General features: G+C 36.4%; 1 protein-coding gene across 2 annotated transcripts in view; it reads right to left on the bottom strand.

Moving 5' to 3' along the window:
- Positions 1-14,432, bottom strand: part of Il1rap (interleukin 1 receptor accessory protein) — a 58,261-nt gene that overhangs the window by 25,119 nt on the left and 18,710 nt on the right. For both annotated transcript variants that reach the window (XM_013019499.1, XM_013019500.1), the window contains exons 3-6: positions 10,266-10,431; positions 8,202-8,273; positions 4,086-4,212; positions 1,288-1,436 (exon numbers count right to left, since the gene is read on the bottom strand). In XM_013019499.1, the coding sequence (XP_012874953.1) occupies positions 1,288-1,436; positions 4,086-4,212; positions 8,202-8,273; positions 10,266-10,431 (514 nt within the window). The remainder of the gene's footprint in view (positions 1-1,287; positions 1,437-4,085; positions 4,213-8,201; positions 8,274-10,265; positions 10,432-14,432) is intronic.

Raw genomic sequence — 14,432 nt, 5'->3', positions numbered from 1 at the left:
TCAGGCTTCCCTGGGGAGAGAAGTAATGGCTTATCCTGAACAGACCCACTGTCACTTCTCCAGAGTGATAGATACTTTAAGGCTAGATCCTTTCTCTCTCATTTTTATGTAAGGAAAAGCTTGGGTACAGACTTCTTGGTCATCAACTTTACAAAATGGATTTAGGCCCCATGGAAAACATGAAAATCTTGAGGGAGGTTTTTCAACTTTAAACACAAATAAGCTCTAGAGTACACTGGGATCCAGGATCTTTTGGAGCACACTAATCAGGTCATATAGGATGATACCATTACTTGTCAAAGAGATTATCTGGGATTCTGTTCTAGGGGAGAAAACCACAGTGAATCTTAATCTGTTCCCGGAGCAATAGCTCACACAAGAGCACTTGATAAATTTTATTTATTGTAGAAAAATCTAGTCATGTTAACATATAATTCATTGAAGATTTCAGATCACATCTCAAATAATTTTAGCACTTGTGGTCAGTGGTACATTGTAAAACTATCTGAGTGAGGAAAGGGATAGTTTGGGAGGGATGGGTAAGAATGTTGAAAGTTATATTGATCAAGACACATTGAATTCATAAACCACTTTGTCACTATACAATTATTTAAAGATAATGAAATACTAAAATGAATTTAAAAACAGACTGAAAGATATAAAATGGCATGAGTATTGATAGATCTGGTTTAAAGTGATAATTTAAATTTTTTATCTTTTTCTGGGAATACGTATTCTTATGATCCACTTAACTTCTTGCAAACAATTAGACAGTTTCTATTTATATTGCATTATTATCAGTTCTTCTAAGAATAGTTACAAATACATAATTCTATTTCTGCTATGTAGGAAGGAAAAATTCCAAAAGCATTAGGTCATATGATATGGTCATTTTTAGGATTCTTGAACTGTGCTGTCAATGATTTGTAAAAGCTCCTTTGTAATTCACCAATAATATATGATTCTGAGAGTTTTGTCATATCCCTTTATTTTTAAATTTTCATGGTTATACAGATGTAAAATTATGCTACTATAATCATGTAAATTTCAGTAAAATTTGAGCACTAAGCTACCAGTACTATCAGAAATTGTATTTAGTGCATCTTTACATAGATTGAAATCTGTTCTGAAGATTTTTCATTTATCTTGGACTCATTATTATGTGCCATGGTTGTTGTGCCAAAGTTCAGGAACTCTCTTCTCAATTTTTTGTTTTCCTATTTGCCACATGTAACCACAAGGTCACATTTGGGGTTCACAGATTCATCTGCTGAGCACATCCATTACCTTTCTGCTTCACCTTGGCTGCTCTGTCAACTTCTCCTTTGGCATTTCTTGCGTGACAGACATAGTTGCGCTTGAGATCCTCAAGAGTAACTTTCTTGATGCTCAAAATCTGAGTTCTTGTTTCATCTTCTGTTTTAGAATAACTTACACTAAGTACCAAAAAAGAAAATCAAAGTATCAGTGAGACTCAAGGCCATGCCCTGTGTGTATCACACGAGTAAGCAGGGTACCCAGGGGAGAGCAGATGGACAGGATGATGATAAGCAGGGTTGCCTGTAATGTAGTGGTTTAGAATAGAAGCAAAGCTTGGTGGTAACTCTCATTTCCATCAACTCTCCACACTATCTTATTGCCAGCTAGAATCTCAATACTGGCTTCTCTTACAGCTTTATCTGCATAGCAACATGCCCCCTCTAAGGCTGGATGCTGAACCAGTATGGAAAGAATCTTCTGGGACCAGACCCATTTGAATTTGGGTCCAGGTTTTTAACACTTACTACTATGTACTTTGAGCAAAATAACTAATATTTTCATATCTTCATTCCTGTTTTGTAAAAGAAGAAAATGGTAATGCTCATACAGTATATAATACATGCATTAATTTATGAAAAATTCTGAGGACTGAATGGTTTAATGCATACGCATTAGAAGATGGCTTAGGAAATACTCATGTAGGCTATTAGTACCATCCCACAGTAATGATTGCTGACCTCCAGTGATTACAAAATCTTAGATTCTGAACACAGGCAGAATATTTTGGCTAAGAGGCTGAAATTTCCACAGTTAAATTCTAATATAGAAAGAGAAGAGGCTGCTTGAAGCAAGAAAACTTCATGAAAAGAAATACATCCAAACTTCAGTGAGACAAAAATCACATGTTTTAGGTTTAAGATTAAGATTTGCTATTATTTGAACCACATTACCCAAAGAGAAAAAGACCTTTCTCACATATAGTTAGTTGAACACTGCCCATGTTCTCCTTGGGACCAAGGTTACTGTTATTTATGAAAATTTGGTTAAAGACTCTCATTGGTCTACCCTCAGCTTAACTCTCTCATTCTCTTGAACTGAGAATGTGTTTCGATCACAGCAAGGGGAAAACAACCCAATTTCCTTCTTGTTCATTCATAATTATCATTATGAATTCAGAATTTCTGAAATACTAATAACTCTTCTTGGAGTTTCCAGTCATGTCTTTTATCAATCCATTAGGCAATGGTAGTAATAACAGTAATAATAATAATAATTTCAATTTCAGAGCACTCCTTTTGTATCTTCAATATGCTCTGTTTCTCTAATCTCCAGGCCTTTGCTTTTAATGCTTCATTTACCAGAAACAATCTTTCCATATTCCTTTATCCACCCAATTTCTACTCATCCTTCAAATCTTGATCTTTGTGCTACATCATCTGAAAAGTATTGCTTAATTTCAAAATTTGACTGAGTCCCTTATTAATTACTCCTGTAACATCCAATCCTTCCTAGTCACTGAATTTATCACATTATATTCAAATGTCTGTTCTTTCATTATTATGCCTATAAAATCTACCCGAAGTAGACATTTTATAATTTCTGCAAAAATGCCTGAACTCAGGAAAGAAGTGCCTTTTGACTTCAAGTAGCATTAAGCCTATTTGCACATGGGTGATAAAACAGTCAAAGAGTTCATCGTTGTTGATTACATTCACTGCAGCAGTGAGCTAGTTGTCCTTTGGCCTTGTATACTTCATTTACAGAGAAATCATCTGTCTTGCAACACCCATTCTTTCTACTTCATCAGCTTCCCTACAAAATCAGGCTGATTTAAGCACAGAATAACCATGTAATTACTTTAATAGTGAGCTTATGTTATTTCCCATACATTTTTAAAATAAATTTTAGTGAACATTGATGTATTTGACCAATATTGTAAGAAAAATGATCAAATATTTTAGAAGGAAGACAAGAGGAAATGAATATTTACATCCATAAAAGAACTAGCCATAATTATCAAACACAGAGGCATATACTGAAGGACTGGGAAAGAGAAAACAACCAGTTCCATGTATCCCAGTCTAACCTTACATTGTAGCCTTTTCATTCTTGTAGGATACATATTCCATCTACTTCCAAGTGAACATTAGCAACATATGAAAAGACTTGCTGGGTTTAAAAGAATATGTTACATTTCCTGTGGGTCAACTGATGAATATTACCTTTTTCATTCAACTCTTTTTTTAGGGGGAATAGTATTGTAATTTGTACACAGGACAGGTATTCTGTTTCCAAGCCATGCCTTCAGCTAATTTTGCACTGGTTATTTAAAATAGGATCTCACTTTCTTCTAGTCTATAACTGGACCATGATTCTCCAATTTTACAATTACTACTATAGCTGTGATGATAGATTCCTACCACCCCATATCCTACCTCTTCTGTTGAGATGAAGCCTCATGTACAACCCCACCCCCACACTGATCTGTAATCATGAGCATCACTTTTTCAGTTGCCCACATACCTGGGATGACAGACAAGGGCTTCGATACCCATTTGTTGGCTGAGAAGGGGTCTAGCAAACTTTTGTTCAGCTGGCATCCAGTTATGATCTCAGTCTCCTAAGTATGTAGAATTAATAGGTCCAAACTACTATATTGCCTTCATTAATTATTTGTTTGTACCATATTGCATCAGTATAAAGGTTTAAACTCAAAGCCTTACACTAAATTCAATTTGTGATACTCATTGGTTAATACTCATCAAAGGACATTAACCTGAGGAAGAAAGTATAGTCCCCCTGGCATGCACATGCTCATGCAATACCTTTCATTGATGGTTATGTCAATAGTGACGTCATCAGGCTTTTTCCCATCGATGGTCCACCAAATCTCATTGTGGGAGTCCTTTATAAAACTAAAATAGACTTGACAGGGGATCAACAGCTCCTCTCCTAATAGCAAACCAAAAAAAAATAAACAAGATGAAGTTAACACACCAACTTTTAACTTTCATGTGTTTATATTGAATGAAACGTTACATTGAATGAAACACATTTCATATGTATATATTGGTCTATTGCCCTAGTTACCTACCAAAAGACAATGTGTGCCATAGTTCATTCCACAACAAAATACACAAAACAATAAAGTGAAGAAAAAAAGGCCAACAATTTTACATGAAATTGTTAGAATGACCAATTTTAATATAGTCCATATGCTCTAAAATGTCAAGTTTTGTTCCATGTTAGTCAATATAAATATATTTGACCAATATTTTAGAAGATATTGATTAAACATTTCTGCAGCCACTCCTTGTGGCTGAAGAAATATCCCCCATCTTGTGGGTTTGGCCTAAGAAAATGCAATAATGATATTACTCAGAGAAATAGCTAGGCACCTTCATCTTGAAACAAGCTTTTGTAACACATTACTAGTGCAACCACTTTATATATACCCAAGAATAGTATTGCTGGATTATAGGATTATCCTATAATCCAGCAACCATTTGGGGGCATTTATCCAAAAGATTGTAAGTTAAGATACAAGGAAAACTCCTACTTGTTGTACCGCTATTCACAATAGTCAAATCACAGAAATATCCCAGATGCCCTACCATTGGTGAAGGGGTCAAGAAAATGGTGTGTATATATACACAATAGAATTGTATTCATGCATTGAGAAGAATAATATCAAGTCATTTGAAGGAAAGGAATGGATCTAGAAAAAATCATGTTGAATGGAGTAAGCCAGGTTCAGAGAGACTGAATCACGTGGTCAGAGTCATGGAAGGGATGACACTGATTAAAAGGCATTGTACACATAAACTAACAAGCTAAATCAAAACCCTTCTACTACACTATTCAAAAGAAACAATAAAAAAGGATATATGGTATGGAAATAGCATGAAACATTGGTAGACAGAACGAAAAACATAAAATGTCATTTGCAGAAAAATGGATGGAATTTGAAATCATGAGATTGAATGAGACAAACCAGGTTCAAAAATCCAACTATCACATGATTTCTCTCATTTGAGGAATATAGACCTAAAATATAGATGTTCAGGCTTGTATGTGTGAGTGTGTGTATGCATGTGTATATGGAGAGAACATGAATGAATGAATGAATGAATTAATGAACCAAAGAAGTGTTTGGGAGACAGGGACAGTAAGGAGCAGAAAAGAGAATTAAGTAAGATGAGTAATACTGGGATACATTGTGTTGATGTATGAAGATGGCAATTAGGAATCTCACTGAAATCTGTTAAATGATAAGATGTTAGGAGATAGGAAAAAGAGAAAGAGAAGAGGTTAACCTGGTTAAATTATACCCACATGTAAAATACCATAGCATCACCCCTTTTGTACAATTAAGATACAGTTTTTTAAAAAGTGAAAAAAAAACAGGCTGGGAAGGTGGCTCAATGGTAGAGTGCTTGTGTTGCATGCATCAGGCCCTGGGTTCGATTCCTCAATACCACATAAGCAGAAAAAACCAGAAGTGGTGCTGTGGCTGAAGTGGTAAAGCACTAGCTTTGACCTGAAGAGCTGAGGGACAGTGCCCAGGCCCAGAGTTCAGGCCCCATGACTGACAAAAAAAAAGTGGAAAAAAAACAATCAATCAGTGAAAGTAAAACAGGCTCTGTTGGAGGATGGGCACCAGTAGGTATTGGAAGACCCAATGTAGAAGGTTGAATGAGAGTGGATATGGTTAAATATTTTAAGTACATTTATGAAAATAGCACAATAGAACTTATTTTTTAAGGACTTCAGGGAGAATGGAGAATTTTAAGAGACTGTTTGACCAGGATATATTTTATGTTTGTATGAGCATGTCACAATGAAATACTCTTTATACAATTAACAGATGCATATGTGTGTGTATACATATATATACACACACACATACACATATATATATTAAAGAATTACCAGGGGCCTGTAGCTTATAACTATAATTGTAGCATCTCAAAATCTGAGGATCACAGTTCAGAGCCAGCCACTGGCAGAAATGTCCTTGAGACTCATCTTCAAACGACCATCAAAAATGCTAAATTTGAGTTGTGGATCAAATAGTTGAGTGCTAGCCTTGATCAAATGAGCTGAAGTTCAGTGCCCAGACACTGAGTTCTAGCCCTAGGATATGCACACGTGTGCGTACACACACACACACACACACACACACACATATGCACATGCACACACACATGCACGCACACAAGAAATCTAAAAGTCCTAAATGAAAAATTAAGAAAAGGACATAGTTTGTAAATAGAAATTTTAGCTGCTCTTTAGAGATGGATAATGCAGTAAGGGAGACCTTCACACAGAGCCAACAGCAACGAGAGCAACCCAACACACTCACTCAGAACTTTGTACAAGCAATGGTGCTAAATATTGATACCTATTAATATTCTCATTTAATTTTAATCAAACAGGATGAGGTGCTTTTAAAATTCATGTTCCACAGAGGCAAAACCTCAAGCTTCTGGATAGTAGCGAACATTTCTAGGTCAAATTATTAATAAGTAGTAGCTAAGAAATTGACCTAGACTGAACCTTCTATCCCAGTTTGCCCAGAACAATTTTGTTTTGTGCCTGTTTCCTGGTTAGCTATTAATATTGACTGTGTTTGCTCCCCAGACATGTTTAATTTTGGAGGACAAATTCTGTTGTCCTTCTGATTTAAGCGTAGGTTTTATCTAACTAGTGGTTAAATTCCATTCCAATGCATGGCACTTTGGCCTTTCCCTCCAGGTTTCTATAGCAATATTTCATTAAAGATAATGAAATAAACACAAATTCAGGAATATTTTGAAGTATAAGTAGATTGGACATATTTCTGTGATTAGCAAGGTTACTGACAGTGGGGAGAACTTTTATATTTATATTGTAAAATCAGAGCTAATCCTAGGCAATTTGACCTGGGTTGGCAGAACCCCCTTCCTGTGTTCACTACTTGTTGCTAGGCAAATCATATTTGAAAAATGATCTACATGTTTTCTTTTTGATGGTCATTCTCTACCTATGTTGACCACTTGAAACAGATGTCTCTGATCACCAGTGGCTCACACCTGTAATCCTAGCTACTCAGGAGGCTGAGATATGAAGAGCAAAACTTAAAGCCAGACAGGGCATGAAAGTCCATGAAACTCTTAGCTCCATTGGAAAACTGGAAGTGGTGCTGTATGTCAAGGTGGTACAATCCTAGCCTTGAGTGAACAAGCTCAGGAACAGTACCCAGGCCCTGAGTCCAAGCCCCACAACTGACAACAGAAAGGAAACAGAAAACAGAGCTCTATGTTAAGACAAATTTCTTTTACATCTCTTGTTGTGCCTGGAATGGCTTTATTGTAAATGATATGAGTAGGAAATTTTACATTTTTCTACAGTGTTCTATTCAATTAATTTTGGGAGGCTTGAGTAAAAAAAATCACTAAGTGACCTGCTATTTGATCAGTTATAAATGATTTTGGTTTAGCTTGAAACAAAAAAGGCACACTAGCATTTGTAAGTGCTCTGAATCCAGGTGCATTGGCTTTATCTATTTCTATCCACGATACAGCCTTGCCTCCTATCCCACCCTTTGCTTTTGCACAGCAGATCAGAAGTTTAGAGTCTGTCTTGTGCTCATGTTGCAGCTCCAATAAACCAAAGCCTTTTGTAAAGCAATCACTAACCAGCAGAGGAAAAACTGAGAAGGTTCTGCGCAAAGCAGAGGCTCCTTTAGTTGCCCTCAAGATGGATGATGTAGATGATCCCCAGATGCCTTGGTTTCTGACATTTCAGCTTAAATTTGTATGTGCGTGTGTATATGTGTATGTGTGTGTGTTTGTGTGTGTGTGTGACTGCATTTACTGTACTGTACTGACTTAACTGACATTGAATTTTTTTGTATTTAAGATAATCTAATTGAAATTTAGATGCACAGTTATAATTACCTGGTTCTTTCTCATATACCACACGATCATTGGGCGAATAGATCTGAGGAGGCACTGCATCTTTTGGAGAGCCTGTGGTAGAAGATTGAAAAACAAACAAAAAAAGAAAGTGACATTAAAAACAATCTCCTGAGAAGCCTTGCCCAACTTCCAGGCACAATCTGTCAACTCTTGAGAAAGATCATATTCTAAACTATACTCACTCACTACACTTTATTCATTAACAAGCAAAGGGTCACATAATGTAAAAACCATTTTGGCTTCTTTAACTAAGAGCTGACACAGACCTCCTGAAATCGCCTTTAATTTCCTGACTATCATGGGTAATATGAACATCTTTTGTCTAAGCCCCCAGTGTCTGACCCAAGCGTTTCTAAGACCCTAGAAACTGAAAGAGTTAAGAATGTCTCTTTACATGATAACCAGATGAATATTGGTTGTGGCTCCCTAGATGACTTCAGAGTGAAGTCTTCTGGATTTGAATCAGAAAGATCAAGGCATAATGGAAGGTCTGGGATGTTCAGTCGCAACCCATCTCTTTCAGGGAGGTGAAATCAGAGGGAGGAGACTAGATTAATCACGGATATAAATGGTTCAATGAATCACTAGGTGATTGTACTTCAATGAATATCCTGAACAGTGAGGTGTGAAGAGCTTTGGGGTTGGTAAACATATCATCCAGCTATGAGGACACAGTGGATAGTGTACTTTAATGTTATGTAACAAGGATCCATCATCTACAATCCTTCTCCACCTGGCCTTTACATGCTGGTCCCTTGAAGTTCTTGTAAGAAATTAGTAAATGTAAGTAAGGTGATTCCTTGAGTTTTAGGAGCTAATGTAAATGAGGAGGAAGTGATGGGCAGCTGCGATTTGAAAACAAAGAGGGGCAGGGGCATGGACAACCAGGCAGTTGCTTGCAAATAGCATCTGAAGGAAGAGTAGGGACAGTCTTATAGAAATGAGCCCTTAGTTGGTGGGGTCTGTGTTCATTTCAGGTGGTTAGTATCCAAATGAATTAAACTGTACAACACACAGATGGTATTTGCAGAGAAATGGAGAATTGCTTAGTATGGAAAATTCACAAATTTGGTGACAGAAGTGTTGTTAAGTACAAAAAAAGCAAGTTTTTTTTTCCTCTGCCAAGAAACAAACAAAACACGTTGAGTCTTTCCCATGTTTCAAGCAGAGATTACTTGGATTGTTTGACCAAAGTTCATGATTTTAAAAGCTTATATGAGATTGACTTACTATACTTACTATATTTATACTATACGTTATACTATACTAAACTACTATATACTTTTCCTGTGTAGTCCGTGTGTGTATGTGTGTGTGTGTGTGTGTGTGTTGGGGAGTAGATGTAGATGTAAAGTCATTCTAATTGAAAAATAAGTCATGATATTTTCAATTTATACTCTGTAGTCATTTGTTGTGATTGTTACCTAAATATTTCTCCTTAAAATGCTCTGTGCCCACTCTGAGACCTGGTCAAATAAGTAATAAATAAATGAATAAATCCACAGATATTTAAATAAGAGTATCAAGGCCATCCCATAAGTAGACCTGAGGAATGTTGGAAGCTCATCCATGTGATTACAGCTCTGTGTAATAGTTGAAAGAAAAAAAATACCTCTCTGTATTGCAGCATTTCTAAGGACCTTTACTATTTGAATGTAAACTGGAAAACAACAAGTGATGGGTATAGTGCTCAACATCTCACTATGTAGCTTGAGCTGGCCTAAACTTCACATGTAATCCAGGCTGGCCTTGAGCTCACCATTTTCCTATCTCAGACTCTCAAAGTTGGGATGAAAGGTAGCATGTTCCATTATACCTGGCTAACACACTCTATTTACATCATTCACTGGGTCTTCCCTAACAGTCTTTTCTTCACTCATTCACATATGAAACCAGGCAACCAGTTATTGAACATGGAATAGCTAGAGGCCATGGGGCTGGTGGAGGTCTCATACAGTTGACATGCTTGTATACAAGAAACAAAGTGCCGTAACAAGACTGGTTCATTTGGGTATGAATGTGCAAATGATGAATTCTGCTTACCTACCACCTTTACAATCAGAGTCCGAGTAAGATGAAAGATGCGTCCATTTTCTGGATAAGTAACAACACATGTGTAATTCCCATTGTTTGAAATGAAGGGGATGAGAAAGCTCAAGTTTATACCTTCAGTGATCACATTATGAAAATTCTCAATTTTTGTGCAGTCCTAGAAGGAGAAGAAAGTGTTTGACGTTTAGATACTTTATGCTCAACATCTCATCTTGCACAAAGATTTCAAGTATCCCTGCTGCTCTTTACACAAACCAGTTTTGGTTGAGTATTTGGACAATGTTTCTTCAAGGAGCACATGAAATGAATGTTGTTAACTTTTCTGCATACACACACACAAAATAAGAAATTAAAATTCCAAGCCACGAATTCAAAAGCTGAGGCTACCTGTCTGAGGATCCACCATTCAAATCCCTCAGGTCTTAGGTTAATAGTGAAGCCGAGTTCAAATTTTGAAATAATAACGAGAAGGAAAATTTGAGCAACTGCTTTAGAAAATAGTTATTTTTTTCAGTTATTCTGTGAATATATTAGTCTTGCAACCAAGTTACTCTACCTGATAGAAGAGGCTCCAACTTAGATCTCTGATTTGGTCAGTCTTGGTCATGCTATAGGCTAGCCATAGCAATCATTTTCAATTGTGTGTGTGTGTGTGTGTGTGTCCATTATGGGGTTTGAACTCTGCCTTGGGCACTGTCCCTGAGCTTTTCAGCTCAAGGTGAGCTGTTCACCACTTGAGCCACAGTGTCACTTCTGTTTTTCTGGTGGTTTGTTGGAGATAAGAGTCTCACAGACTTTCCTGCCCAGGCTGGCTTTAAACCATGGTCTTCAGATCTCAGCCTCCTGAGTATCTAGGATTACAAGCGTGAGCCAGCAGCACCCGTCATTTTCAAATAGTTTTGTCTTTCTTTGACTTTAGTCTGTTTCACAATTGAGTATTATTTACACCTAAAATTTGAAAAAAATATATTATGTACTTTAACAAGATATAAACATTTGTGTTTGTTTTTGCCATTCTTGAATTTGAACTCAAGGCCTGAGCCCTCTGTCCTTGAGCTTTTTTGTTCACACTAGACCTCTACCATTTGAGCCACAGATCTGCTCTGTTTTCTGCTTTTTTATTTATTTTTTTGCTTCTTAATTGGCGATAAGAGTCTCAGAGACTTTCTTGCCCAGACTGATTTTGAACTGCAATACTTAGATCTTAACCTCCTGAGTAGATAGGATTATAAGTGTGAGGCATTTATACTCAGCAAGATGGAATAATTTGTTTCTGGTTCTATGTTATAATTTCACCTGACCTAATTGATGTTTAAATGATAAAATTGCATTTCATCCTAGAAACATGACTAGAGTTCTATTTTAGATCTTTCAGATTCAACAGTTGGCTGTATTACTATATTTTATTTTTAGGGTGCTTTCTTTTTCTTTTATTCTACATTTATTATTAGTTTTAAGTAGTTGTACCATTTAATGAAACAGTTTATTTTTTTCTTTCTTTGTAATTCATTTCATTTTTTTTTATTGTGAAAATACCATACATAGGGGTTACAATTACATGAGCAAGGTTATGAGTATATTTCTTATCAAGCATTGTTGCCTCCTCCTTTGTTTCCCCTTCCCATCCCTTCCCATCTCCCCCACCACTGTCTTCCCTTCCCCTTTACCCCCGTGCCAAAGTTGTAAATTCGTTTTTCGACATAACATTTTGTACATCTCATTGTTGCAATGGGTCCACCTGTATCCCTAGTTAAACAATTGTCTTTCCCCCCTTCCCCTCCACAAATTATACCAACATCAAATACAGTGAAAGCAGGGGTTATACCGTAGGGGAGGGACATACAAAGCAGCAAAGAAATATCCTATAAATACGTTAAAAACAATAGCAAGAAAGAAAAACCATTTGAGTCCTTATCTTGGGGTTCATTACACCTAACATCAACTTATCTGACTGTTTCTGCTTGTCTCAGCCATATACTAGTTATTGCAAATAAGGGAAACCATGGGACCTATGTTTCTTTGGGCCTGTTGCAATGTATCTTGATCAATATCACCCTTTCAGCATTATCATCCATCCCTGCCCTTCCCACCTTTCCCCTCTCTCTTCTTTACTTTTTGAATATTTTAATTATCTATACGTAGTTGTACAAAGGAGTTGCCATTCAACATAGCAGTATAGGAATGTAGCGTATCTTAATCAATGTCACTCCTTTCAGTATTCTTACCCATCCTTCCCAAGCCACTCCTTCCCTTGCTTTTCATAATATTTTAGGGTATGTATTGACTTTTTTGCCATTTAACAAAAGTTTATATAGCCAACGCATCTGTGTCAGCCCTTCAACATTTTTCACCCCTGCTTCAGCCCACCGCTTCCCTTATTTTTCTTAATTTTGTGGTATATACAATAAATTCTTGACTGCATTCTCTCCCTTGCCCCTTCATTCATCTACTCTTCTCCCTTTGACCTCCACCTTTCCTCTTGCAAGTACTCATTCCCTGGTACTAATTTTATTATACTGTAGCAACGAAATGAAGAAGAAGTCAAAATATCACCTATGACACAAATCTATATTGAATACTGACTTATCAAAAAACAACAAACCACTGTTTTTCTTTTAAACACCAACAATTCCTGCATAGCCAAACAAGAAAAAGTATTCTCTAAGGCCTTCAGGTCTTTGACATTCTGTGAGTGTTTTACAGACTTGTATGTACAATTTCTTATATTTCACATAGTTAATTTTAGATTCTTGTACACTTAAAAGTTTTACTTCTTTCAGTTCCTTGGGCATGTATGTTGAAATACAACAGTTACCTTCAAAGGAACATTTGCAATTCTGTCACAGGGGCTATGTCTCTTCAGAATAACACTAGAGGACTTATCATCAACTCAGGGAATTTATTTGCTCAGTGTAATTTGTCCTGTTCGGATAAGCAAGGCTTCTGGACACTTGTCACAGCTATGGATTTTGATAACTTTGGGTCATCACAATGCATAAACCCACCAAGGCCTATATTCATATAATAAATGCACATCACATTTGTTTTAAATTGAGTTTAGAATGTCTGCAGAACTCTATTTGATTCTGATGACACCTTTTATTTCAACAGTTCAAAGTATTTTCCTCCTCATTTGTTGGCTGTTCTAACATCCCTGTGAAGTAGGTAGATCCGAGTGAACATAGTCTAGTTTCACAGACAGAAGAGCTAAGAGACAGATAGATATTCTACCTACACAGCACAGCACAAAGCTGAAACTCAAGTTTCCCAGCAGTTGAGTAAAGGTCTTATTGATTCAGACTAAACAACTCTCATCAGCCAAGAGCGGATGCTATAAAAAAAATCATACAAAACTATGCATGTGGCATGCAACCTTTTATTATAAAGATAAAACTTATAAAGTCTGTCATGCTCTTATCTCCATTTTGTAGATGAGGAAACAAAAATGTATAAAGCTTAAGTAGCTGTCAATGGCAGGCCACTTGGTAGGCTCCAACTGGGATGTGAAACTAGATCTTTTTTTTCCATTGTCAATCTAAATCTGCTCATTTCAAAACCTCTCCTTTTAATTCCACACAGGAGCCCTGCACCAAGACCAGGCTTGGAATAGTCTCAGTGCTAGAGGGTAATGTGGTTCTGTCTCATAAATGGATTACTACAATTAAGCGGTGAACCGGAAACACATACTTATCAAGGTGAGAAACCAGATAGTATTATTAAACTTGTAAACATCATTTTCAAGAGTTCCCTGTGAGGCAATTTTCATAGCTATTTCAGAGCTGTCAGCATTTTAGGAATAAAAGTAATTCACATGGTAAGAGTGTATACATGTATCTTATGAACTGACTGGAATTGTTAAGTTGGAAAAGAATGTTCATTTTAATGTGTAGTGACTGATTCAATCTCTGTTTTTCAGGTAAGGAAATTGTCTTTACACCATTCAGTACATGTCTCTAAGATACTTGATGTGTGTATATATATATATATATATATATGTAATATACATTTATGCACACATATACAATATACATGAATAGTGTCTATGTATTCACATGCATGCATGTGTGTATACATATATACTTATACATGTACATAAATATACACACATACACACATATGTATTCACATGCATGCACATGTGTATACATATATACTTAT

The sequence above is a fragment of the Dipodomys ordii genome, unplaced genomic scaffold, assembly GCF_000151885.1.
Source record: "Dipodomys ordii isolate 6190 unplaced genomic scaffold, Dord_2.0 Scaffold45, whole genome shotgun sequence".
NCBI classification, from domain to species: domain Eukaryota; kingdom Metazoa; phylum Chordata; class Mammalia; order Rodentia; family Heteromyidae; genus Dipodomys; species Dipodomys ordii.
This window is presented reverse-complemented; position numbering and strand designations above follow the sequence as displayed.